General features: G+C 46.1%; 1 protein-coding gene across 1 annotated transcript in view; it reads right to left on the bottom strand.

Moving 5' to 3' along the window:
• Positions 1-25,863, bottom strand: part of DMRT1 (doublesex and mab-3 related transcription factor 1) — a gene marked incomplete at both ends in the record, with an annotated part of 156,550 nt that overhangs the window by 41,499 nt on the left and 89,188 nt on the right. Inside the window, one exon of the mRNA XM_082245066.1 lies at positions 10,427-10,592. Within this exon, the coding sequence (XP_082101192.1) occupies positions 10,427-10,592 (166 nt within the window). The remainder of the gene's footprint in view (positions 1-10,426; positions 10,593-25,863) is intronic.

Below are 25,863 nucleotides of genomic sequence, written 5' to 3'. Positions count from 1 at the left end.
TGGTTTGCGCAAACGTTTTTCTCGTCTACAAACTAGGGGAAAGATTTATGTCATTTTTATTTTTTATTACTAGTAATGGCGGCGATCAATGATTTTTAGCAGGACTGCGACATTGCGGTGGAGAGATTAGACCCCTAACTGACATTTTTGACACTTTTGGGGAGACCAGTGACATTACTACAGTAATCAGTACTAAATAATATGCACTTTTACTGTGCTAATGACACTGGCAGGGAAGGAGTTAACACCAGGGCCGATCAAAAGGGTTAAATGTGTCCCCAGCGGGTGCTTTCTAACTGTGTGGGGGATGGGCTTGCTAGCATGAACACAGAGACCCGTATTTCTAAATAAGAGGAACACAGGATCCCTGTGTTCATTACTGTCAGAACAGTGGCCTGTCGTGTTTACAACAGCAGATCGATGTTCTGTCTCCACGGGGAGCGATCGCAAGTGTCCAGAGGCAATCGTGGCCCCTGGACCCGCTGATTGGCTCCCCCTGTAGCCAGTCGGCGCGAGCGTGCCGCCTCACTAGCAGTCCCACGAAATGCCGTACAGTTACATCATTTCACGGGACAGAGCAGAATTGCCGCCGTGTATGTACTGCTGGTGCTCGGCAAGTGGCTAAAGCACACATTATAACTCATATGACCCTGTCCCTGAAGCCAAGATGTATCAAAGTGGAGGCCCCTCCTAATGTTCTTCCATTTTCTCTCATTGAGGTTGTATAGTTGTATGATTTGTAGAAAAATGCGTTTGTACACAATGAGATTATTGTACGATTAATCATCTGTTTTTTTGCATGCTAGTCTCATATTGAAAAATAAGTTTACTAAAGTTACAAAAATTCTCGTATGACAGAATAAAAATTCGGAAGTGATGGAAGGTGTTGTAGCGTTATCTTATTGTATTTTCGAACAACTGTACTGATTAAACAAAAAATCGTAAAATCTGGTATCGTACGAGAAACTTTTTTGTGCTTGTTCCGATCGGCTCTCGAAAGCTATGTACTAATGATCAGATTATCATACGACCGCTTCGAAAGCGGTATTTTTCGTAAGATTTTCTGATCGTGTATATGGGCCATAACAGAACAAAGACAGCTAGTTTCTCTCATTAAATCCAGTATAGGCACTTCCACCATCTGTCTAATTTGAAATTTCAGCTGGTGTGCAGAGACCAATGGTGATTCATCCAGTAGAGGCAGGTCATTTACTGTTTTAAAACAGATCTAAATCCTCTATGGAACTTGATCTCTCCTGCCCGTTCAAGCTGAACCTTAGCCAAATGTAACAAACGCCCACTTAAAAACTTTTTATCAGGATTGGGCTCTCTCAGGTTACCGCGTCTTCCTGGTTCTAGCCGTATAACTGAAGTATTCTGATCTATTAACTACACAAGTACAGCAGCATATGCGTTTCTACACGTAAACACACAAACCAATCGTATGTGGCTTATGGTATGGATCTAATTGTCTAGCCAATATTGGTGTGTAATCCCAGATAGGTGGCCCATACCCCTATGGTTAGAAGTGACAAGGCCAGTTCTTTTAGCCTCTGCCTTCTCAGTTCCAGAGGCAGTGCATTTTAATGGCTAGACATGGCAATTTCATTACATGCAGCATTGGACAGGGACACAAAGCAAGCAGAATTTGTAATACGTTATCCTCCATAAGAAATGAGTGTACCTGATATATGCCTCACTATATAAAGTATATTGCCCTGCACAAAGTGAGCTTGTGAATCATACTAACATTTTCAATCTCCAAATCCAAGGTTAACAGGAAAAATAAACAAGGAAATTTCTGATGGAAAGATCAAGTCATAAGGAAAAAGGGGAATGTAGAAAAATAAGTTAACTTTCCTCGCTTAAAAAATAGAGAAAAAAAAAACATAAAACAAAACACGAGAGGGGGGAAAAAAATAAGTTATCCCCATCTAAAAGCCAAATTCCTACATAACTCAATCTGGACATCTCATCTGGTGTGAACTGCACTCATTTCTAGTGTAAACCCCACCGCGCTCCGCAATGATATACTGTAATGTCACATCGCAATCTGGATTTACTATAAAGGGCTGTGACGAGTTTCAGAGCAGTAAACATTGCAGCGAGGTGTATTTCACACTGAGCTGGTTTTTATGAAGAACACTTCACCGCCCGTCTCCGGCGGCCCCAATGATGAATGGTGAAAGATGCGTGACAAGCTTCATCATTGTTTGTAAATCTTAACTGTTCCTGCTCACTAACTCTGTAGGCAATTTTCAAAGACAGCGGCTGACAGAAGGACAGCACGGCTCCCCTGAAGGTTATTCCACTCGTGCCTGGCTTATTTTGCTTACAAGGGGACCAATGTGCAACGTTCAACATTGGACACGCCAAAAATATAAAAAAAAAAGCAAACAAACCTAAAAAAATTCACTGATATAATGAAAATCTATCTGCCGAAACCTTGCATAGCATCCAGCTGTTTTCTTCCTTATATCCTCCTGGACAATTTTTCTGCATCTACTTGTATAAGATTTCTAGGAACATTGGTGCCTTGTCAGATTAATGAAGACACACATCTTTAAAATGGGGCACTTGGCTCGCAGTCCTAAGCAAACACAGGGCTATCTGACACCCAGGGTCCAAACAGTATTTTCAGCCAAAAACCATGTGTGCTTATTTGCTTGGGTAAATGTAATATTGCTTGCACCATCAGTTCTCTGTAACACTGCAGCACTCGATTTCTCAAATGGTGTCAGGGCACTGACAGCCAGACCCAGTGGAAATTTTAAAATATTAGTATCAGATGCCCTTTGCACCTAGCACTTATATGTATGAAGCTTTAATATCAACTGTCCCGCATTAATCATAAGTTCTTTTGTGCAATAAACAGAAAATATTAGGAAGAATTCTACTCTAAATAAAAACAATATTTTATTTTTAAAGGGGAGCCACTAGCTTGCTCTTTTAGCTTCTTTCATTGTAAAGATAGAGCGGTTTAGCCACTAATAACTGACATTTTCACAAAAGTAGAAACAGCATTTTTTATCCTGAATTCAATGACCTATAATTACTTCTAATCAGATCTATGATTTTTCACAGATCAAGGGAAGACAAATTTGCATTCTTTGAATTCACAATCATATCAAATCCCTGGAACTTCCCCAACCACTTTTATAGTAAGTCCAGATATTTCACCCCCTTCCAGTCCAGACCAATTTTCAGCTTTCAGCACTGTCACAATTAAAGTGACAATTGCTCAGGCATGAGACATATAAAGCTTTCTTTTGGTTGTATTTAACCACTTCTTACCCCCTGCGTTATTTTAATTGACAATTGCATGGTCGTGCGACACTGTACCCTGATAAAAGTGATGTCCTTTTTTTTTTTTTCTCCCACAAATAGAGCTTTCTTTTGATGGTATTTGATCATGTCTGCGATTTATATTTTTTGCGCTAGAAACAAAAAGAGAGCAACAATTCTGGAAAAAAAAAATATATATATTTTTTACTTTCTGCTACATAACATTGCCTATAAAAAAAATGTAGAAATAACATTTTTTCAACATTTTAGGCTAATTTGTATTCTGCTACATATTTTTGGTAAAAAAAAATCCCAATAAGTGTATATTGATTGGTTTGCGAAAAAGTTATTGCCTCTAGAAACTAGGGGAAAGATTTGTCATTTTTATTTATTTATTTTTACTAGTAAAGGCGCCGATAAGCGTTTTTAGCGGGACTGCGACATTGCAGCGGACAGATCGGGCACTTAAATTAAATTTTTGACACTTTTAGGGGGACCAGTAAAATTAGTACAGTAATCAGTGCTAAAAATATGCACTGTTACTGTACTAATGACACTGGCAGGGAAAGGGGTTAATACCAGGGGTGATCATAGGGTTAAATGTGTCGCTAGGGGGTGCTTTCTAACTGGGGGGGGGGTGGACTTGCTCATTCATAACTGACAGAACAGCGGTCTGCCATGTTTATTCTGCTACATTTTATTTAGTAAACATAACCCAAAACAGTGTATATTATTTAGTCTGTGTGAAAGTTATAGAGTCTACAAACTATGGCATGGCATATGGCTGTGATCAGGGCGATGGTATGGCATATGGCGGTGATCAGGACGCTGGTATGGAGGTGATCAGGATGCCTTTATGGCATATGGTGGTGATCAGAATGCTGGTATGGCAAATGGCAGGAATATGCAAACTGTGGCCCTCCAGCTGTTGCAAAACAACAAGTCCCATCAGGCGTCTGCCTCTGGGTGTCATGCTTGTGCCTGTCAGAGTCTTGCTATGCCTCATGGGATTTGTAGTTCTGCAACAGCTGGAGGGCCACAGTTTGTATATCCCTGGAATATGGCGATGATCAGGATGCTAGTATGGAATATAGTGGTGACCAGGACGCTGGTATGGCGTATGACGGTGATCAGGATGATGATATGTTGTGGTAGGTGATCAGAACGCTGGTATGGCGTATGACCGTGATCAGGATGATGATATGTTGTGGTAGGTGATCAGAACGCTGGTATGGCGTATGATGGTGATCAGGATGATGATATGTTGTGGTGGTGATCGGGATGCTGGTATGGTGTATAGAGGTGATCAGGGCGCTGGTATGATGTATGGCAGTGATAAGGGTGTTGATATGGCGTATGGCAGTGATCAGGACGTTGGTATGCTGTATGGCGGTGTTACTATGAGCACTGGTGACACTGGGACAGGTGGCATTAGCTGGCTGTACTCTATGTTTATATTATGCTGGGGGCAGTGATTAGGGACACTGGGGAAAACTGGTACTGCAGTCAGACAGGCTGCTGTACACTCACAGGCTGCAGCAATGGTTCTCTCTGCTCTCACAGTTGATCTGTGTGGGAGCAGAGAGAACCGATGTTTACTTTCGGTTTTCATTGAGTACTATGTGATTGTTGTGATTGGACACAGCAATCACATGGTACAAATCCATGTGATCACATTACCGCTGTGTTCCGAACACACACCAATCACCAGGCTCCCAGGTGCACACTCTGTGAGCCGCTGATGTGGGCTGGTGTACAGGTACGTTAACCTGCATCAGCGCTGCTTTCCGTCTGCGGCTATGGGCAGATGGCTAAGTCCACCTTTTGAGAGTAAGTAAATGAATGCACTCATATTGGTTACTTTAAAAAATGCGCATTTATCATTATTTTTTTTTTTTTGGGGACTGTGGTCGGAGAAGATCCCCCACTAGCTGTCAGAACGAGGGGGGGGGGGGATCAGAGGGAGTTACATGTTACAAATTACACCCTGAATATGGGTGTAACATATTACAAAAGGTGAACTAATCCTTTAAGAGTAGGACATTTATGGTGCCTTTTACCACACTGCCATCTTACTTTTGCAGGCTGCATCTCAGTAAACAGTTACTTTAGGGCACCCCAAAATTGTCTAATTCTAGCATCCTGCTCTTTCCTGAAAATGCAGATACCTGGCTGTCATGATGATCCTCTGACTTCAACATTTTCTGAATTATCGTCCTGTAAGAAATATGCAGCTAGTGAAGTTAAACATCTAATCTTTGCACATGTGTTGCGCCACTGACTTTATTGAAACCATTTGGTTTGTAAGAAAGCCAGACAATGTCCTTTTCATAAGGACAGGTGAGCAATCACACCCTTTGTATTTCTCTGAGCACAGATTTCTCTTTCAAAATAAACAAAATATGATTTAGCAGTCAGATAATCCAATGTATACAGTTAACTATGGGCTGAAAATATTTATAACATACTGTATTTTAATGCCAATAAACTTACTTTAAAAACTTTTTGGAAGGAGGGCACGTAGAAGGTAACAAAAACATATTCCTCATACAATATATTTCATGATATATATGCTTTTACAGCTACTTCATTGCAGAGCAGATGAAGAACATTTTTTGGAAGGTTTTACATGTCATTTGAAAACCTAATTATACATACTGAACACCCAGGCAATTGTCTAGCCCTGTATCAAGGAAATGTAGAATTATTGGTTCATTAATTTTAAGACCAAAGAGAACAAAAAAAAGTAGAACTCGGAGTATCTTCTGATGGCAGTGCAGCTATAAAATCTGCAATATGATTGTTATTGCTCAAGTAAATCTCAGAGTGTTCATTTCTTAATGTGGATCAGATGGAAATGGTTTATCAGTGCTGCTTGAGAAAGAAAAGAAAATATGCCACTTGATGGAAATATACTGGAAACCCCGTGTCCAAAGATAAGCTCACTATGTTAATTTCTTTATGTGAATCAGACAGAGATGGTTTATCAGTGCTGTTTGGGAAAAAAAGCTGCTACCTGATGGCTATATGGTAGAAACGCTTATCTTTAATCCTCTTACTGCCAAGTCCGTAGTAATAACCCCAAAAAGGTGAACCCCCCCCCCCCCCCCCGGTTGCTGCTACACTGACATTTCTCACTACTTTACCCAAAAGTAAGCCCCTTCCCCAACCTAACTAATCCCTACAGCACCTCTCACTAACACTGTACACTAACCCCCCCACCCATCCAGATCAGTACCGATCACTCCTATGTTCAGCTGTCGCTGTGGCCCCAGTGTATGAACGAATGGGAGCCGCTATGCAGAAGCTTCCATCCATTCATAAGTATTACAAAGCTGAGACTGCAGAAAAAAGGGACTATCTGCAGTCCCTTTCTCTGTCTAAAAAAAAAAAACATTTGAGGTCTTCTGATGTCTCTCAATAGTCCCCCCCCCCCTATTAAACAAAAAGGGGGAAAAAATTGGATTTTTGTCTTACCATAAAATCCATTTCTATGATGTTCATTGACGGACACAGCTCTTCATCTTCTTGACCATAGGGTTATAGGGCCCCTTACAGGAGTAGAGCACTAGGCAGAGAAAAAGCTTGAACACACCTATGGTGCAGTCCCCGGGGGAATACTCCCACTTCCTGCTATAGGTATTCAGTTTTGTAACAAGCAGTGTCAGAAGGAAAAAACACAACTCCATAGAGGGGCAGGTGCTATTTTCTATTTTCTCCTTCGTTCATTGATGGACACAGCTCTTCATCTTCTTGACCGTAGGATGTCCCAAAGCAGTGTCAAACATGAGGGGTGGGGACAGCAGAAAAAACAAACTTCCCCAAGGCTAAACATAGCCAAACAGGTAACTTGGAGCTCAACTGTCAACAACTGGAGCTCACCTGAAAAAAACACCCTCAAAGAGGACAAGTCCTCTAAACAGCAGCCTGCAAAGCTTTGCGGCCAAAAGAAGCATCCGCTGATGCCAACACATCCACTTTATAAAACTTTGTGAATGAGTGTACAGATGACCAGGTAGCCGCCTGCAAACCTGCATCACTGACGCCTGATGACGAAAGGCCCAGGAGGCACTAAGTGCCCGAGTAGAGTGCACCTTGACAGGGAAAGGAGGAACCTGACCCTTATTAGAATAAGCCTAAACCACAGTCTGTCTGATCCATCTGGAAATAGTCCCAGAAGAAGCACCCAGCCCCTTGCGAGGTCCATCCCTGAGGAAAAATAGTGAGTCTGATTTCCTAAATGACTCCATAGCTGCCACATACACCCTTATTGCCCGAACCACATCCAGGGAGTGCAAGGCAACTTCCTTAGGATGCTTAGGTTTAGGACACAGGGAGGGCAACACAATGTCTTCATTCAAATGAAAGTCAGAGATGACCTTCGGAAGGAACGACGGACAAGGACGCAGAACCACCATATCCCTGTGAACTACTAGGTAAGGTGAACGACAAGACAATGCCGCCAGTTCAGAAGACACCCTGCGCCCCAAAGTAATGGCCACCAAAAAAGGCCACCTTCTGAGACAACGTAAGTGCTACACAACCACTCCTTGGAGGAAAGCCAACATCCGAGCCACCGAAAAGGAATGAGGGTGAACCCAGAGCGATTCACACAATGCAAATGTACATCTTCCACGTACGATGGTAAATCTTCTTAGAAGCAGATTTTCTAGCTTTTAAGAGCATAGGAACCACAGTCAGACAACCCTCTGTCCTTCAGCACCTGGCTTTCAAAAGCTAAGCCGTCAAAGCCAGCGACTATAAAGCAGGATGGAAGATTGGCGCTTGAGACAGCAGACCTTCCCTAAGAGGGAGTCTCCAAGGAGCATCAGCGACCAGCTGTACCAGATCAGCGTACCAAGACCGGTGGGGCCAGTCTGGAGCCGCTAGGATGACCGGAATCCCTTCTGCATCGGTCCTGCGTAGTAGTCTCGGCAGAAGCTGGAGAGGAGGAAAGGCGCAAATCAGACAATACTGACTCCAAGGAGCCACTAAAGCGTCTGTAGCGACGACTAGAGGATCCCAAGACCATGCCACAAACCTCTGAACCTTCCTGTTGAGGTGGGAGGCCAAAAGATCCACCCCTGGAGTACCCCACCGGAGACACAACTGATGAAACCCTTCCGGATGAAGAGACCATTCTCCCTCGTCTAATGTTACTGAACAGATCGCCAGGTGAAAAGAGGAAAAAAGAAAATAAATGCAGCCACCTACTGATTAGTAAACTGCAATATACTACATTTTTGTTTTTTTTAATAATGTTTTTTTATTGATTTTGTCAAGAAAAAATTACAAAACAGTAAAACAAAAAGAGATATGATGAACAAATTGTATAACATTCGTTATCCACTGGTTCAGATATAAGGCATGTACAAACGATACATGTAAAACATGAGCATGCATACTTATATGACTTTACAATGACTAGAAGTTCGTTTCTCGAGTGCAAGACTCCATCTCCCTAAGCACCCCCACTGGGAACAACATTTTTGGTTTTTGGTTTAACAATGCTTTAAGATAACAGATTACAGGGCCATTAACCACTTGCCGACCGCCGCAAGTACATATACTGCGGCGGTCAGCCCCCCCTGGGCAAAGTGACGTACCGGTACGTCACTCGCCCGCGAGCCAATAGGGGGCGAGCGCACGTCGCCGGAGGCGCGCTCCCGCCCCCGCTCGTTCACTGGGATCCCCGCGTGAGTGACCGGCGGCTGCGATCTCCAGCTGGAGAGGGAAAAAGGCAGGCGACCGATGTAAACAAAGCCGCCTGTCATTCTCCCTGCTGTAACTGCAGAGATCATATGATCCTGCTATGTAGGATCGTATGTCTCTGTGGTTACATCAAAAGCCACACCCCTTTACAGTAAGAATCACGCCCCTAGGGACACACTTAACCCCTTGTTCACCAATAAAGTTAACCCCTTCCCTGCCAGTGTTATTTTTACAGTAACAGTGCATATGTATAGCACTGATTGCTGTAGTAATGTCACTGGTACCCCCATAAGTGTCAAAAATGTCAGTCAAGGGTCCTATCTGTCTGCCGCAATGTCGCAGTTCCGCAAAAATCATCGCAGATTGCCGCCATTACTCGTTAAAAACAAAACAATAAAAATGACATAAATCTTTCCCTTAGTTAGTAAACGCAATAACTTTTGCGCAAACCAATCAAAATACACTTATCGGGACTTTTTTTTACCAAAAATATGTAGCAGAAAACAAATTGGCCTACAATGTTAAAAGTTTTGATTTTTTACATTTTTTTTGGGGAGGAATTTCATATAAAAAAATGTGAAAAATATAATTTTTTCAAAATTTTCGCTTTTTTTGTTTATAGCGCAAAAAGTAAAAATCGCACAGGTAATCAAATAGCACCAAAAGAAAGCTCTGTTTGTGGGAAAAAAAGGACATCAATTTCATTTGGGTACAGCGTCGCACTACCGCGCAATTGTCCGTTAAAGTCACGCAGTGCCGAAACGCAAAATAGGCTCTGGTCTTTGAGCAGCCAAATCCTCTGGGGCTTAAGTGGTTAAGCAATGGATGTGTACAGTATGAATTATTTTTAGAGAATAAGGATATAATTTAGTGTCACTAAGAACTGTTACAGTCTACTGTGGGAAAAAATGCATCCTGAAGTATGACATGGAATGAGAGCCTGAACATCCTAATTGAAAGTTTAAAGTTAAAGATCCATACTTACAGTACAATACCCATACTTTTGTATTTTCTAAAATATTACAGGCACTCTTTTGCATAGTCCATGATCAAAGAATGTTCTGGTTAATGATGAAAAGTTTGCCTTTAAACTTAGTCAGAGGACACAGCCTACCTGGTGAATGGTGCTAATTTTTATTGGTATTTACCTTCTGTACATGTGTGTCCTGCTAGCCAAATCTTTATAGATGATAGTTATTTTAAAGATAAGAATACTATAAAAAAAATCCTGATCAGGACCACATCTGGCTGCAGTGGACTTTATGAAAACAATTGAATGGACCTTTCACATTGGCACTTTTTGTAATGCCTTCAAATCACTTTACTTGTTGCCCAGTGGCTTTTTTCCCCAGAATCAGCAATCAATTTAGCTGTAAACTGAGGTACCTTATATCATTCACAATGTTTTATATAATGATCAAAAACTTACCACTTGACTTGACCTCTGGGAAATTTGGGGTTTCCTCAAACGTGAAGAATGGTGGAACACAGGCAGGGGTGGGCACACCCTGCCCCAGGTATTGTGGATAGTAAGAATGCATCCTGTACTGTGAGCTTGTACCGTGTCCTGCCAATCGGTTGTCAGTACTTTTCATCTGCACAGATGTAAAACACTTATTACAATTTATCAACTGGCTTTTTAAAGCAACGTTATACCAGTATACAATTAGGTAGCAACATGCATATCCAAACTTACAAATTGTCACCTTTGCCTGGTTTTTAAAAAATGGTGTGTGGAAAATCATGATTATATCATGCCCAAAGCCTCGTCCACACGATCAGATTATCGGATGATTTTTTTGTCGGTTTTTTTGTTGCATGCTTGTCTCATATTGTGAAAGTGAAAATTCTCGTATGACAGAATTAAACTTGCGCCTATGATTTTTTTCCAACGAAAACTGTACTAATTAAACGAAAAATGGACATTGCGTATAGCATACACATAATGTTATAGCCTGCACATCCAGTTTTTGTCGTACGCAAATTAGTTTTCGGTTGCCGAAAGCACCATACTAACAATCCTAAAATCGGCAGATCGTTCGTCGGACGAAATTTTACTTACGATTTTCTTATCATGTGTACGGGCCTTAAGATGTGCTTATCTATATTGTCAAGTCTTGCTGTCTTTGCAGTGATGTTTCCCCTTTTGTAAAATGCAATCCATACTGTATTCATAATCACCTACCTGAAGCAGGGTCAGAGCATGACCAAAGAAGTTTTCAGTTAAAAACATATTTACCATGGTAAAAATGGAGACTTTTGACTCTCCAGTAAATTCCTATATTTTGGTATTATGGAGTGCAGTGCAAGGCACAGGACAGCAAAGCACAGACCTTGGATTATTTACTGCTACCTTCAGGTAATTGGAAACTGGCAGAAGCTTTGCTGGGTACACCCCTAGTGCACCCTCATGTAACCCCACCCACTCCATGGGAGACCAGCTTTGTAGTAAGCAATAAGGAGAAACAGAGGACAGATAGCAGGTCCTGAAGAAGCGTGCGTTACGCACGCGAAACGCGTTGACATCACGCGCCACGACCCGCCCCAACAGAGAACCTCATTCATGCAGCGCTGAGTATGGCGGAGCACTATTGCGGAAGCCAGGAGCCAAGCTTCCGGTTCTGACGGGGAGTGAGGCGAGACCTCGGGAGGAGGAAGTTTGAACAGCTTGGCGCGAACTGCATCTAATCCCAAGCGGTAGAAGCAATCTGTGAGGCTGCGGGACTGCGATATCCAGTAATATACAGGAGATGGAGCTTGAGCAAGTAATCAGTGGAGGTCGTCCTGAATTAACAGGAACCTGGTAAGATTGTTCCTTTTCCATTATAACGGGACTGATCTATCATTACTGTTTGGACTTATACAGTTCATGGTTACTTATGTGAGGCACAGCCACACTCATCTCTCTCCTGATAAAAACGACTGTGAATACATGTATGCAGCTCACACTGACTCCCTTCTCATATTGGTCCCCACTCCCCCACCACACTTGAGGGACTATCAGTGCTCAACTGCCATTATCCGAAGATTGTTTCCAGATACCTTTGTGCTGTTTATTCCGGTTTCATGAATAGCAGGGAGGCACATATTCCCATTAACGGCTCTGCCATCAGCCCTTTGAATCCAGGTGGCATCTTGTCCTATTCTACCATATCACTTCATCACTGAACTATAGCCTTTTTGCAATGGTGAAATTATGGACTTCTTTTCCACTTGCATGTTCCATTGAATGGGCCCAGTTATAGTAATTAGAGGACGGATACATGGTATTTCTTGGAAAATCATACTGGAATCTTTAATCATTCAGTACTGAATTTTGAACTTTAATTTAGGGTTCCCCACTGTCACCATATGAACACTTCTATGGTGTCTTTGGAATCCCAATGGATGTCGGCATGCCAGCATGTGTTCAGTGTCTAGTTAGTAGTGATTTTAGTCTAGTTTTGACCAATCCCTTCCCTCCCTCTCCCTGACCTTTTAGGGCCACTTGGTAACTTACTGGCAGGCCTAGATGTTATTTGGCCCTATTCGGTCATATACCAATGGTGGACCTTCCCATTCACACCTCCTTCTTTTATCCTCTGACAGATAGCAGGAACCTGTGCCCTGTATCATACTCTAACATATGGAATTTACTGGAAAGGCAAAATTCCCAATAATGTTATTTGTACAGGATACATGACTCAAATCATAGACAGCTGGACGTCCCCAAGCAATAAACTAAGGGGTTTATTGCTGACAGTTTAAAGAATCTTGTGGACAAGGCTCGCACAATTAGAGGTCTAAACCTCTACCCAGGGGAGCCATCAGAAATTTTGGGCCCCTCACACAGCTTTAAGCCTGGACCCCCCAAGCCTGACCACCAACATTCCCCAGGTCCTGCCCACCGGCCATGCCACCTGTATGCACTCAGCCCCCCTCATGCCAGTAAATATGTCAGCCCCCCCCCACCTCATATCTGTATACATGCCTGAATGGCAAGCATCATGTCTGGAGGAAACCAGGAACTGCTCATCACCTGGCCAATACCATTCTTACAGTGAAGCATAGTGGTGGCAGCATCATGCTAATGGGATGTTTTTCAGTGGCAGGAACTGGGAGACTAGTCAGGATCGAGGGAAAGATGAATGCAGCAATGTACAGAGACATCTTTGATGAAAATCTGCTCCACAGCGCTCTAGACCCTAGACTGGGGCTAAGGTTCATCTTCCAACAGGACAACGACCGTAAGCACACAGCCAAGAAGTGGCTACAGGACAACTCTGTAAATGTCCACAAGTGGGCTCCGCCAGGGCCCAGACCTGAACCTGATTGAACATCTCTGGAGAGATCTGAAAATGGCTGTGCACGAATGCTCCCCATCCAACCTGAGGGAGCTTGAGTGGTCCTGCAAAGAAGAATGGGAGAAACTGCCCAAAGATAGGTGTGACAAGCCCGCAGCATCAAACTCAAAAAAACTTTAGGCTGTAATTGATGCCAAAGGTGCTTCAACAAAGTATTGAGCAAAAGCTGTGAATACTTATGTACATGGGATTTTTTTTGTTTATTTATTTTTAATAAATTTGCAAAGATTTCAAATAAACTTCTTTTACGTTGTCATTATGGGGTATTGTTTATAGAATTTTGAGGAAAATAATAAATTGAATCCATTTTGGAATAAGGCTGTAATATAACAAAATGTGCAAAAAGTGAAGCACTGTAAATACTTTCCGGATGCACTGTATGTCAACCCCCCTTAGAGCTGTATATATGTCAGCCCCCCCCTCACATCTGTATATATGTCAGCCCCTCAAAACTGTAAATATGTCAGCCCCCCTCACTCCTGTATACTGTATATGTCAGCCCCCCTCCAATCCTGTATATATGTCAGTCCCCCTCACACCTGTATATTTGTCAGCCCCCCCTCACGCCTGTATATAGGTCAGCCCCCCTCACACCTGTATACTGTATATGTTAGCCCCCTTCACACCTGTATATATGTCAGCCCCCACACAAAGATATATATACATATATATATATAAATTTGTGTTTATTAAAAATCTTACAAACATAATAAAAACATGTTTACATATACAGTAAAACCTTGGATTGCGAGCATAATTCGTTCCGGAACCATGCTTGTAATCCAAAGCACTCTTATATCAAAGCGAATTTCCCCATAAGAAATAATGGAAACTCAGATGATTCGTTCCACAACCATTTATTCATAAGTCCTTCAGTTTATAGCCCATATAAAAAGATTATAGCATTGCGATAGGTTGCATAAAATGTCCATCCACAAATAGCCGCTTCCATAAGGGGATTATCCCTTATCCCAAAATCCAGCAGGAGCTAGAATATAAAAGAGAAGAGAGGCACCTCTAAGTGTAGCAATATGGTTCCATTTAATGAAGGTACAACATTTAGCAACTCACACGGTTGATGAATAAAACAGGCACATCTAAGTTTGCAGGCATCCGGGGTAAAGCTGTCCACATAGACCATCTTCTGCACCGCCAGCTGCCAGTCTGTAATCCTGACCGGGAAGACCACCCTGCAGTAAAGCTATCTGAAAGCGAGGGGCAGCATGGAAGGGATGACGTAGATGTCGGTGAGGACGGTCTATGTGGACAGCTTTACCCCGGATGCCTGCATCCTTAGATGTGCCTGTTCCAATCATCAACCATGTGAGTTACTAAATGTTGTACCTTCATTAAATTTAACCATATTGCTACACTTAGAGGCGCCTCTATTCTCTTTTATACTTGGCTGTGACTTGAGGCTGTTTGTATATCAAGACATCGCTTGTATATCAAGTCAAAATTTTTTGGAAAATTTTGCTTGTCTTGCAAAGCGCTCTTAAACCAAGTTACTCTCAAACCAAGGTTTTACTGTATACAAAATAAATAAAAAATACATATAACCAAAAATAGCTTATGCCAGCATAGAAACGGAAAATAGCTTTTTTGCCAGATAAAAACAAAAACAAAGAGAACCTTCACCTAAACACACCCTCAGGCTAGGAAACGATTACACATTTAACCCATGCATGCAGCCTTTTTCCAAAAATCCAATCCTATAAAAAATCTAGGGGGCGTGAAAGGACAGAAAGAAAAGCCACACACCCAGTGACTGACACCCAGTGACAGCAGCTAAGGGGACCTGACATTCCTGTACACCTTTGTCCAGGTGCCCGGCTGCCACCTGTCCTTCTCAAGACCCCCAAGCTTCCCAACCACACCCAAGATGTTGTGCACCACCATCTCGACAGGAAGGACAGGAACCTGACACCGTGCATTCCACGTGAAGTAACAGAGCTAACTAGAAAAAGTGTCTCAAAATCAAAATCCCGATGCGTCTCAAACGACCTGTACGACCACTCAGCATTACTCAAGCGGGAAAGGAAAGGGATACCCAGAGCCCCACCCACCTGCTTATAGACTTCTATATTAAAGGGCACGGAAGCAAGAAATGGTCTATTGTCTTCTCCACAGCGCCACATTCCACTCTTGGACAACCACGGTTCTCCGCAGAGCGATGCTTCAAGTTACCCTTCACATAGAGTCTGCCATGGAACAAGAGCCAGGCCAAATCCCAAAACTTTAAAGGGATTCTCACTAGATTAATCAAACGCAGACCCTTCCTCATAACAGGGCATGGGCAATGCCTCAAGGCCAGTGGCTCGATAAAGGCAGATTCAACAACACTCCTCTCCTGTATATATGTAATCCCCCCTCACACCTGTATATATGTCAGTCCCCTCACACCTGTATATATGTCAGCCCCCTCACTCCTGCATATATATCAGCCCCCTCACACCTGTATATATATCAGCCCTCCTCACTGCTGCATATATGTCAGCCCCCCTCACACCTGTATATATAACAGCCCCTCCCACACCTGTATATATGTAAGCCCACTTACACCTATATATATGTCACCCCCTCACACTCCTGTATATATGTCAGCCCCCCCTCACATCTGCATATGTGTCAGCCCCACTCACACCTGTATATATATCAGCCCCCCTCACTCCTGCATATATGTCAGCCCCCTTACCCCTGCATATATGTAAGCCCCCCCCTCACCTGTATATACAGTATATCAGCCCCCCTCACACATGTACATATGTCAGCCCCCCATATACACACATCTGTAAACACACAAAGTTCTGGCCCCTCCCTGAACACAAACAGCCCCCCCCCCCTTTACAGCCCAGGGCCGTCTCAACGTGGGGCAAAAGGGGCGCACTTTCATGCTAAAGGAGCCTTGTCTGCGGATCTAGAAAATCCCGCTCTTGGCTTGCCAGACCAGGGCCACTTGGAACCTCCAGAGGAGGACTTAAAAGGTTTTGAACCCTTGTCAGTGGACCCTGCGGGACGAAAAACTTCTTGTGAGCCGAGAAAGACGGGCCACATCTGCGACGAGAATTGTTACCCTTCCCAGATTGTGGAAGAAAGGTACTTTTCCCCCCTGTGAGACTCTTAATGATGTCATCTAGGGTAGCCAAAAACAGGTGATCACCTTAAAAGGGTAAATCAGTCAGAGCTTTCATAGAAGTCTGGTCCGCAGACCAACACTTAAGCCACAATACACGCTCAAGCATCCATGCCAAAACAGATAGCTTAGAAATCAGGGGAGCCCTGTCCAAAAAGGCATTACAGACAATCTGCAGTCTCTGGACCAACTGATCCGCCACTCAGCAAAGGCAGGGGAAATCTGCTCACCCTCTAGGTCACGGCGCAAAAGCTTAGCCCTCTCAGTTAGTGTTTACGGCACCGGGGCAATGTTCAGGACACCGGGGCAATGTGCTGGCCTAAGCGCTGGGCCAGCAAAAATTAACATATTGTGGGCCACGGACTCCGCCTTCCTGTCAGCCAGATCTTTAAAGCACGGAAATTCCTCTACCGGAATCATGGTTGCCATGTTCAACATTGAGACAAGGGGGTTCAACATTGAGACTGTCAGAACAGTCCACTTCTTTAGTAGAGACTCCTCAAAGGAGTACCGCACCGCAAAAGCGTGTAGAATCCACAAAGGGACGTTTTGGACGCTCCCAATCTTTAGAGACAAATTTGTCAAAACTGGAGGGATAAGGAAACACTTTTGCTGTGCGAGACGGCTTGTGGGTGCCAAAGGGGACCGGCACCTCCGCCGCAGCCTCCATTTTTAAAGTTTTCCGTAGAGATGTAATCAGTGCGTCAACTAGCGCCTTCTCGTGCGCAGCTACTGAGGTGGAGGAATCATCCTCACTAGCTGATAAATCAGGGAGCGTGGCATGTTTAGCATCTCTATGGGACACCCCCACCGGATCACTAGCAAGCAGAGCACCCCACAACCTGCACCAGAGAGAGAGAGGGACCCCACCAGACTCACCACCCCACCAGAGTAGCACTAGTCTGCACGAGGAATAGTACAGCTCCACTTTCGGCATCCAAGGGGAAGGAAAAATCCAGGAGTCAACACCAGGGGAAAGGAGGAGCTGCCACAGCCGAAATCGCTGTCCGGAGGCTCCCCTGTCATGGCCGACACTCCATTAGCACACCAAACCAACAAAAAAATATCAGCCGGACTACACAAACATGGCCGTTGAAACACATAGGGTACGACAAAATGGCCACCGCACGCGGCTCCACAAGGCTCCCAGGGGAGATCCCTGGGTCCCTGGCATTAATCAACAAGGAGAGAGGGGACTGGGCACAGGACTCCAGCTACAGCCAGTGCCCCCCCCCACCAGACAAGAAGCCCTGCCACCACCGGCGCGTCCCCCCACAGGGCAGCACACCAGCTCCAGGCACTATCACAAACACACCACGCTGGGAGTGGGGTTCCAGATGGCCCACAGGCACCGCCAACAAGCAAGGGGGGTCTGATGGGAAGGAGGGGAACCCACAGTTCTGATGGTCCGAGAGAGGGACCCACGTTTACCCCAAAACCCTCCAGGGGGAGAGGGAGGATAGCTACTCACCATACCAGGAACCAGACGGACACTGCTCCAGACAGGACCTCCTCACCATCGAAATGGCAGGGCTATCAGCCAGGAGGAACGCTGCGACTCAGGCCGAGACCCGGTCATATGCGACCTTGTGAGGCATTTAACTCGCAGACCAGCCCCCGTCCAGTAGGGCTATGTCACCACAGACCTAGCACGGAGCTCTGGTCTGCACGCGCTCGCTGGCCAGACTGGGGTGACCACTGGATCTAGATTATCCAACCTGTCACCCAGTCCGGCAGCTGATTGTAGATCTTGCAGGAAAAAAACAGGAGAAAAACTGCCAGGTCCAGAGATCCTGGCAGGGAACTAGGTCCTTACTCCTGCCTAGGCAGAAAAAAACTGAAGACCTATAGCAGAGAGGAGGAGTATACAACCTGGGACTGCCCAAAGGCCTTTTTTCTGCCTAGTGTCCTACTCCTGTAGGGGGCAATATAGCCCTATGGTTCTGAATAATGGAGAGCTGTGTCCGTCAAAGAACGAAAGAGAAAATGGGTTTACAATCACTTTAAGAAAAAATAATTATTTAAAAGACTTCTCCAAGGACACTAGCAAAAACCTGGAGTCCCACGGAGTGGGTGGAGTTATATAAGGGTGTACTGGGAGTGATCAATCCCCTGAAGGTAGCGACATATAACTTATGGTGTATGACTTGCTGTCCTGTATCCTGTACTGTACAATTAAGATACACATTTTAATCGTTTTTTACTCTCCAAAAATAACCTGAAAAATCGTAGCATTTAAGAAAATTCATCATACTGGTCTATTTTATTAGACAATATGGTTGCCCACCATACCACTGAATCAACAGGAATATGCAAGGGCTCTCTCAGCAATTCTAGGAAGAGTTGAACTTTAAATGTTATAGCACCCAAGACATGGGCAGTGCTTCTAAAGGTATGTGCAAACACCAGTGGGTGCTTGCGCTGTTGTGCTGCAACCTATCCACCTTCAGTAGGTTGCTCTTAGATCAACTTTGAGGCTCTGTTTACACTTGTGCAACTTGTCATGTGACTTTGGACATAAAGTTGCATGACAAGTCACAGTCCATTGATTTCAATAGAACCCCTTCAAATCTATGTGACTTTGAAAATGTCCTTGCAATACTTTGATGCGACTTGAGTGTAAGAGAGTGTAAAGTCGCATCAAAGTTGAACTTGAAATCACGCAACTTTTTTTTTTAAAAGTATATTTTTATTTATTTAGAAGAAAAAGAATTTAACATACAAGCACGGGGGAAAGTGCCCCCCAAAGTGGTACACAATACATAATTGAGTAACAGTCAGATTACAGTGGACCACAATGTCAAAACATAACAGCATAACATAGAAAGGCATAAATAATAAGGGGGGGGGGGGTAAAAGAGTACAGCAGAAGAGCAAAAAAGCATGTAACACTTTCAATTGTAAGTGCAAGGGGGATGCACCCCAGGAAAAGGGGGGGGGGAGGACACAACTGACCAGGATTTTCAGCTCGGGGGTAAGTCCAATGAAAGCATAAACTGACAACGAAATCACAAGACTTTGGAGTTGCACTAATGTGAACAGGACCTAACCTGTTGTAAGCATTATATTGTATGGGTGTCACCGGCGCAACAAATAAAAACGGAATTTTTGTAAAATCTTACCTGTAAAATTCCTTTCTCTGAGTCCTCCGACAGTCGCCGCCTCTTCATATTCGTCACATATGGGGTATTAGACTTTGCTCCGAAGGAGTAGCTAGGCAACAGAATATGTTAACAATAAAGCTTTTAACATATCCCACCCTCAAGGGGTGGTCCCCTCAGTCAATACCCTCCTACTTCCTGCAACCATATCTCAGTTTTAGTGGAATAGCAGTAGAGTATACAACCAAACCCCAAAAGAGGGGCGGGGGCGGCGACTGTCGGAGGACTCAGAGAAAGGAATTTTACAGGTAAGATTTTACAAAAATTCCGTTTTCTCTTACGTCCTCCGACAGTCGCCGCCTCTTCATATTCGTCACATATGGGGACCTCCCAAAGCAGTGCAAACATGAGGGGTGGGAAACGCATCCGCGCCGAAAGGCAACGCAGTCTCCGCATCAAAGAAAGGAACCTTACCAAAGGAAGGAAACCAGCTGGGCAACAGCAAAAAACAAGTGCTCAACAGGAGCAACAACCCAGGAAAAGACAAAAAAACCAGGGGATACAAAACTTATCCCAACAGCCAGAAGTCCCCAACAAGGGACCCTAGGGAACAGCCGCACTAAGAACCTTGCGGCCAAAGGAAGCATCCGCCGATGCCTGAACATCTACTTTGTAGAATTTTGTGAAAGTGTGCACGGTCGACCAAGTCGCCGCCTTACACACCTGGGCTACAGAAGCCCCATGACGACAGGCCCAAGACGTACTCAGAGATCTAGTAGAGTGCGCCTTCACAGGCACAGGGGGGACCTTCCCCTGCAAAGCATAGGCCTGTTCAATGGTCTGCCTGATCCATTTGGCGATGGTAGAGGCCGAAGCCGCCATGCCCTTCCGAGGACCCTCTGGAAGAACAAACAAGGAGTCCGTCTTTCGAAAAGACTCAGTCGATTTAAGGTAAACCCTTATCGCCCGAACAACATCCAGAGAATGCAATCTCACCTCCTTTGGATGTTTAGGCTTCGCGCACAACGAAGGCAAGACAATATCCTCATTAAGATGGAATTCCGAAACTCGTTTCGGAAGAAAAGAAGGATTAGGTCGCAAGACCACCTTATCCAAATGAATAACCAGGTACGGAGACTTGCAGGACAAAGCCGCCAGCTCCGACACTCTGCGAGCCGAAGTGATCGCCACCAAAAAGGCGACCTTTTTGGACAACATAGACAACGAGATCTCCCTGATCTGTTCAAAAGGAGCACGTTGCAACACAGATAGAACGAGATTCAAGTCCCAAGGGGGCAGAGGATCCCGCCTAGGGGGGACCAGATGCCGCACACCCTGAACAAAGGTGCCAACCAAGGAGTTGGAAGCCACGGGACGTTGAAACAGAACGGCCAGTGCAGACACCTGACCCTTTATCGTAGCCAGCGCCAAACGCTGATCAACACCCGTTTGAAGGAAAGACAGCACACGGGAGACCGAGTACGTGCGGGGTGAAAACCCCCTGGACTCACACCAGGCAAAATAGGCCTTCCAAGTACGGTAATAAACCTTCCCTGAGGAAGACTTCCTCGCGTTGAGTAAAGTATGAACGACCTCTGGAGAGAGACCCCTCTCCTTCAGGACCTCGGTCTCAACAGCCAGGCCGTCAAAGCCAGCGACTGTAAAGCAGGATGGTATATCGGTCCTTGAGACAGTAGATCGTCTCGAAGAGGCAGACGCCACGGGGCGTCGACCGCCAGATTCACGAGGTCTGCGTACCAGGACCGGCGAGGCCAGCCCGGTGCTACAAGAATCACCGTGCTGTGTTCCGAGTGTAACCTGCGAAGGAACCTGGACAGCAACTGAATCGGTGGAAACGCGTACAGCAGCCTGTACTGATGCCACGGGGCCACTAACGCGTCCGACGCGTCTGCCCGAGGGTCGCGCGTCCTTGCCACGAACCTTCTCACCTTGTTGTTGAGACGGGACGCGAACAGGTCCACATCTGGAAGACCCCACTTCGCGCACAACATCTGGAAAACAGCCGGGTGGAGAGACCATTCCCCCTGATCCAGGGTCTGGCGACTCAGATAGTCCGCCTGCCAGTTCTCCACTCCCGGAATGTGAACCGCCGTTATCGCCGGGACATGAGTCTCGGCCCAAGACAGAATGTCGGCCACTTCTCGAGCCGCTCGGGCACTCCTGGTGCCCCCTTGGTGGTTGATGTAGGCCACCGCCGTGGCATTGTCCGTCTGCACCCGAACCGGGCAGCCCTGCAGCCGGTCCGTCCAGCGATGAAGACAGAGACTTATCGCACGCAATTCCAGAATGTTGATCGGAAGGGAAGACTCCCCCTCCGACCAAGTCCCCTGGGCGGACAGAACGCCCAGAACTCCACCCCAGCCCGACAGGCTGGCATCCGTGGTGATTACCGTCCACGAGATCGGACGAAACGACTTGCCCCCGGACACCAACGGGGACTGGAGCCACCACAGAAGGTTTTCTCTGGTGCGATGACTCAACGAGATTTGAAGATCCAGAGATTGAGGTCGCCCGTCCCACCTGGACAGGATCTCCGCTTGGAGACCCCGCGTGTGAAACTGGGCGAATGGAATCGCCTCGAAGGCCGAGACCATCAATCCCAGACATCTCATACACGTCCGCAGAGACGAGTGCGGAACGTCCCTGAGGGACCTGACTTCCTCCTGGAGAGTCCTGAGCTTGTCTTCCGGCAGGAAGACCTTCGCCTGCACCGAGTCCAGAATCATTCCCAGATAGGGAAGACGAACCGAGGGACTCAGTGTCGACTTTGGAAAATTTATCGTCCAACCAAACTCCTGCAGAGTTTGCATCGTGACAGACAGGTCCTCCTCCAGACCCTGGCTGGTCGCAGACCGAACCAGAATGTCGTCCAGATACCCCAGGACAGAAACGCCCTGGGCCCTCAATAATGCCAGAACCGGTGCAAGCACCTTGGTGAAGACCCGCGGAGCCGAGGCGAGACCAAAGGGCAACGCCACGAACTGGTAGTGATCCTCCGCAATGGCAAATCGAAGGTATCTCTGATGACCCTCGAAAATGGGGATGTGAAGATACGCATCCTTCAAATCGATGGAGGCCATGAATTCCCCCGGAACCAGGGCAGCCACCACCGACCGCAGGGATTCCATGCGGAACTTGCGAACCCGCACAGAGCGGTTCAGAGCCTTCAAGTCCAGAATCGAACGAACCTTGCCCTCCTTTCTGGGCACGGTGAACAGATTGGAATAAAACCCCCGAAACCTGTCCCGATGAGGCACCGGAACCACCACTCCCTGAGCCCTCAGGTCCCGCACCGCCAGGTGCAGGTCCCGCAAGCGCTCTGGAGACAGTTGAAGATTTGAGGGAAAAAATCTGCTCTCCGGCCGAGAGAGAAACTCGATCTTGTAACCAGATCGAACGATTTCCTGAACCCATCTGACCCGCACACGGGCCAACCAGGGCTGAAGAAAACCGAGCAAGCGTCCCCCCACCCCAAAACTGGGTGAGGGCGCCCCTTCAGGCCGAACTGTTATGGGCTGCAGATCCGGATTGGCCGGACTTCTGTTTACCAGACCAGGGCTTCTTCTGAGAGCCTTGACCTTTGAACGGTTTGCCCTTGTAGTGCGGCCGAAAGGCACGAAAGGACCCCTGAGGGGGCCGAAAATTAGCATGCTTCTTCCCAGAAGCCCCCTTAGCCTTGGGGAAATGGGGCAAGAGAGTGCTCTTACCCCCGGTGATCCCCTTAATCAACACATCCAGGGACTCCCCAAAAAGGCGAGACCCATCATAAGGTAGATTGGCTATGGTCTTACGTGAAGATTGGTCCACCGACCAACATTTTAACCAAACCAGGCGGCGAGACAACACCGCCACGCTGTGCACACGTGCAGCCAACGGAACCAGGTCCAGGTCCGCATCACACAGATACATGACACCCTGGTGGATTTGATCCACCATATCCAGGGTCGCCGGCGAGGCCGAGTCGGCCACTAGGACGCGCCTAAGCATCTGCGTCCAACTTGCGATCGCCTGGGCCGCCATGAGAGAAGCAAACAGAGCCTTAAGCATAGAACCCGTAACAGAATAAGTATGACGGGCAAGAGACTCCAGTCTCCTATCCGTGGCATCACGGAAAACAGGGGAATCCTCTGCAGGAATCGCAGTGGCTTTGTTCAAAACCGCAATTGCGTGATCCACTGGGGGAGGCACACACCACCTTTCATCAGTGGAAGGCGAAAAAGGATAACGCAGCTTGAATCTACTTGGTACCGCAAAAGGTTTGCGCAGATTGCGCCATTGATCCTTAACAGCGCGCTGAAAATCCTCATAGCAGGGAAAAACCTGCGGCGTCCTGCGTTTCCTCTGCGTCCCATAAGCCGCCAAGGCAGCGGGGGGACACACTTCGTCCTGCAAACGCAGCATTTGCTTAATGGAAGCAATCAACTCATCCATGATTGCAAGCTCTTCAGGCGAGCCAGGGGGAGAATTATCAACCCCCTCAACTTCAGCCTCCACCTCAGACCCCACTAGATCAAGAGAGGAGCGGGACCCCGATAAGGAGGCCCCCGCCATAACAGCCCCATCACCTTCACCCTCAGAATCAGAGGAAAGAGCAACTCTGGGCCTTTTAGTAGATTGAGCAGCCACCAGCATTTGCACCTGAGCAGCAAGGCCAGCCACAATAGTGGCTAAATCCCCCCCTGGGGGGGGAAACAGCGGTCCCCTGGCTTTCCACCAATACTGTAGGAAATTTGCCCTCCTGAGAATCCATTGCCCCTGTAATGCCAGACAACAAAGGGTTAACTGCCCCTTTTAAGCAAGCGCGGCAAGCGCAGCCCACCGCACCACACTCAAGCACAATGAGACCCCCACAGGGAATATGCAAACTGAACACAGGCAATGGATAGCAAGAACAGAAGGATAAAACCTGAGGAGACCCTCGCCGCTGCTGCTGCCTCGATCGGTGTTCCTGGAAAGAGGAAGTGATGCTGCCAGGGCGCTCTATGTAAGCCTATGGAGGCTACAAGAAAATGGCCGCCATGCATGTAAAACATGCGGCCGGAGCGAGTGTAGGCAAAATGGCGTCGTTTGGCGCCGAAACCGCCGCTCCACAGTGCATTAAAACACACATTACATTCCAATATCAGAATACATGTCAGATCGCCGCAGCGATCGCTGTATATGCCCAAACATGCCAAAAAAACATGCCCCACAGCACACAGCTTCTCACACTGACCAGTCTGACACACACAGTGTCATACAGCTCCCCCCCCCCCTTGCAGCCCACAGCATGCAGCCGAGAGATAGGGAGACAAGCAGTGTGAATAGAGGCAGGTTACACAGTCCCAGACTGACACCCCCCCAGACAGACAGGTCCCCACATAAATACACTTACCTCACACGGCGTGGGGGACCCGCACAGGCGAACAAGCCGCTGCACATGAGGCAGGGAGAGTCGCATTCAAGACGCACACAAGGGGGGTTAAGAAACTGCACAGCGTCCAGTGAGGTAGCCACCTCACCAATCATCCCTGCACCGAACAGGGATGGGTCGTTCACTGTGCCAGGAGCGTTACCTGGCTGAACGCTCAATGGCAGACTGGGAAGCCACTGACCCACGGCCTGCGACCAGGGGGATCAGCCCGAGACCCAGTCCGCATGATCCTCTTTATCCGAAGAACTAACTAACGCTGACAAAATAACAGCTAAGTAAAGGTAGAGAGAAAAACTCAAACAAAATTTTAAAAAGAAGAAAGAGTCTGGGACAGAAAGTCCCAGCACAGAGAGAGCCAGCCACTCCTGACAAGCTAGACATTAAAAACTGAGATATGGTTGCAGGAAGTAGGAGGGTATTGACTGAGGGGACCACCCCTTGAGGGTGGGATATGTTAAAAGCTTTATTGTTAACATATTCTGTTGCCTAGCTACTCCTTCGGAGCAAAGTCTAATACCCCATATGTGACGAATATGAAGAGGCGGCGACTGTCGGAGGACGTAAGAGAAATATCATTTTGAAATAAAAATTATTTGGTTTGCTGTAGCTAAAAGAAACTCCAAACACAGGAGTGTGAAAAATGAGAAAACTATAAATAGCTGCGCTAACCTATCAAATGTGCAAACAAATTATCCCCAAAAACACTTTATATTAAACAATATATCCTCAATAATTTTAAACCAATCATATCAAATCTTATATGCAGATTAGTGAATTACAAAGAACAACATTTATTTCAAATATCCAAGTGTCCATTATTCCATTCCGTGCCAAGAAGTAGCTCTTATTCATGCA

The sequence above is a fragment of the Pelophylax lessonae genome, assembly GCF_965119305.1.
Source record: "Pelophylax lessonae genome assembly, chromosome: 1".
NCBI classification, from domain to species: domain Eukaryota; kingdom Metazoa; phylum Chordata; class Amphibia; order Anura; family Ranidae; genus Pelophylax; species Pelophylax lessonae.
The sequence above is the reverse complement of the archived record's forward strand: the minus strand, read 5'-3'. Positions and strand labels throughout refer to the sequence as shown.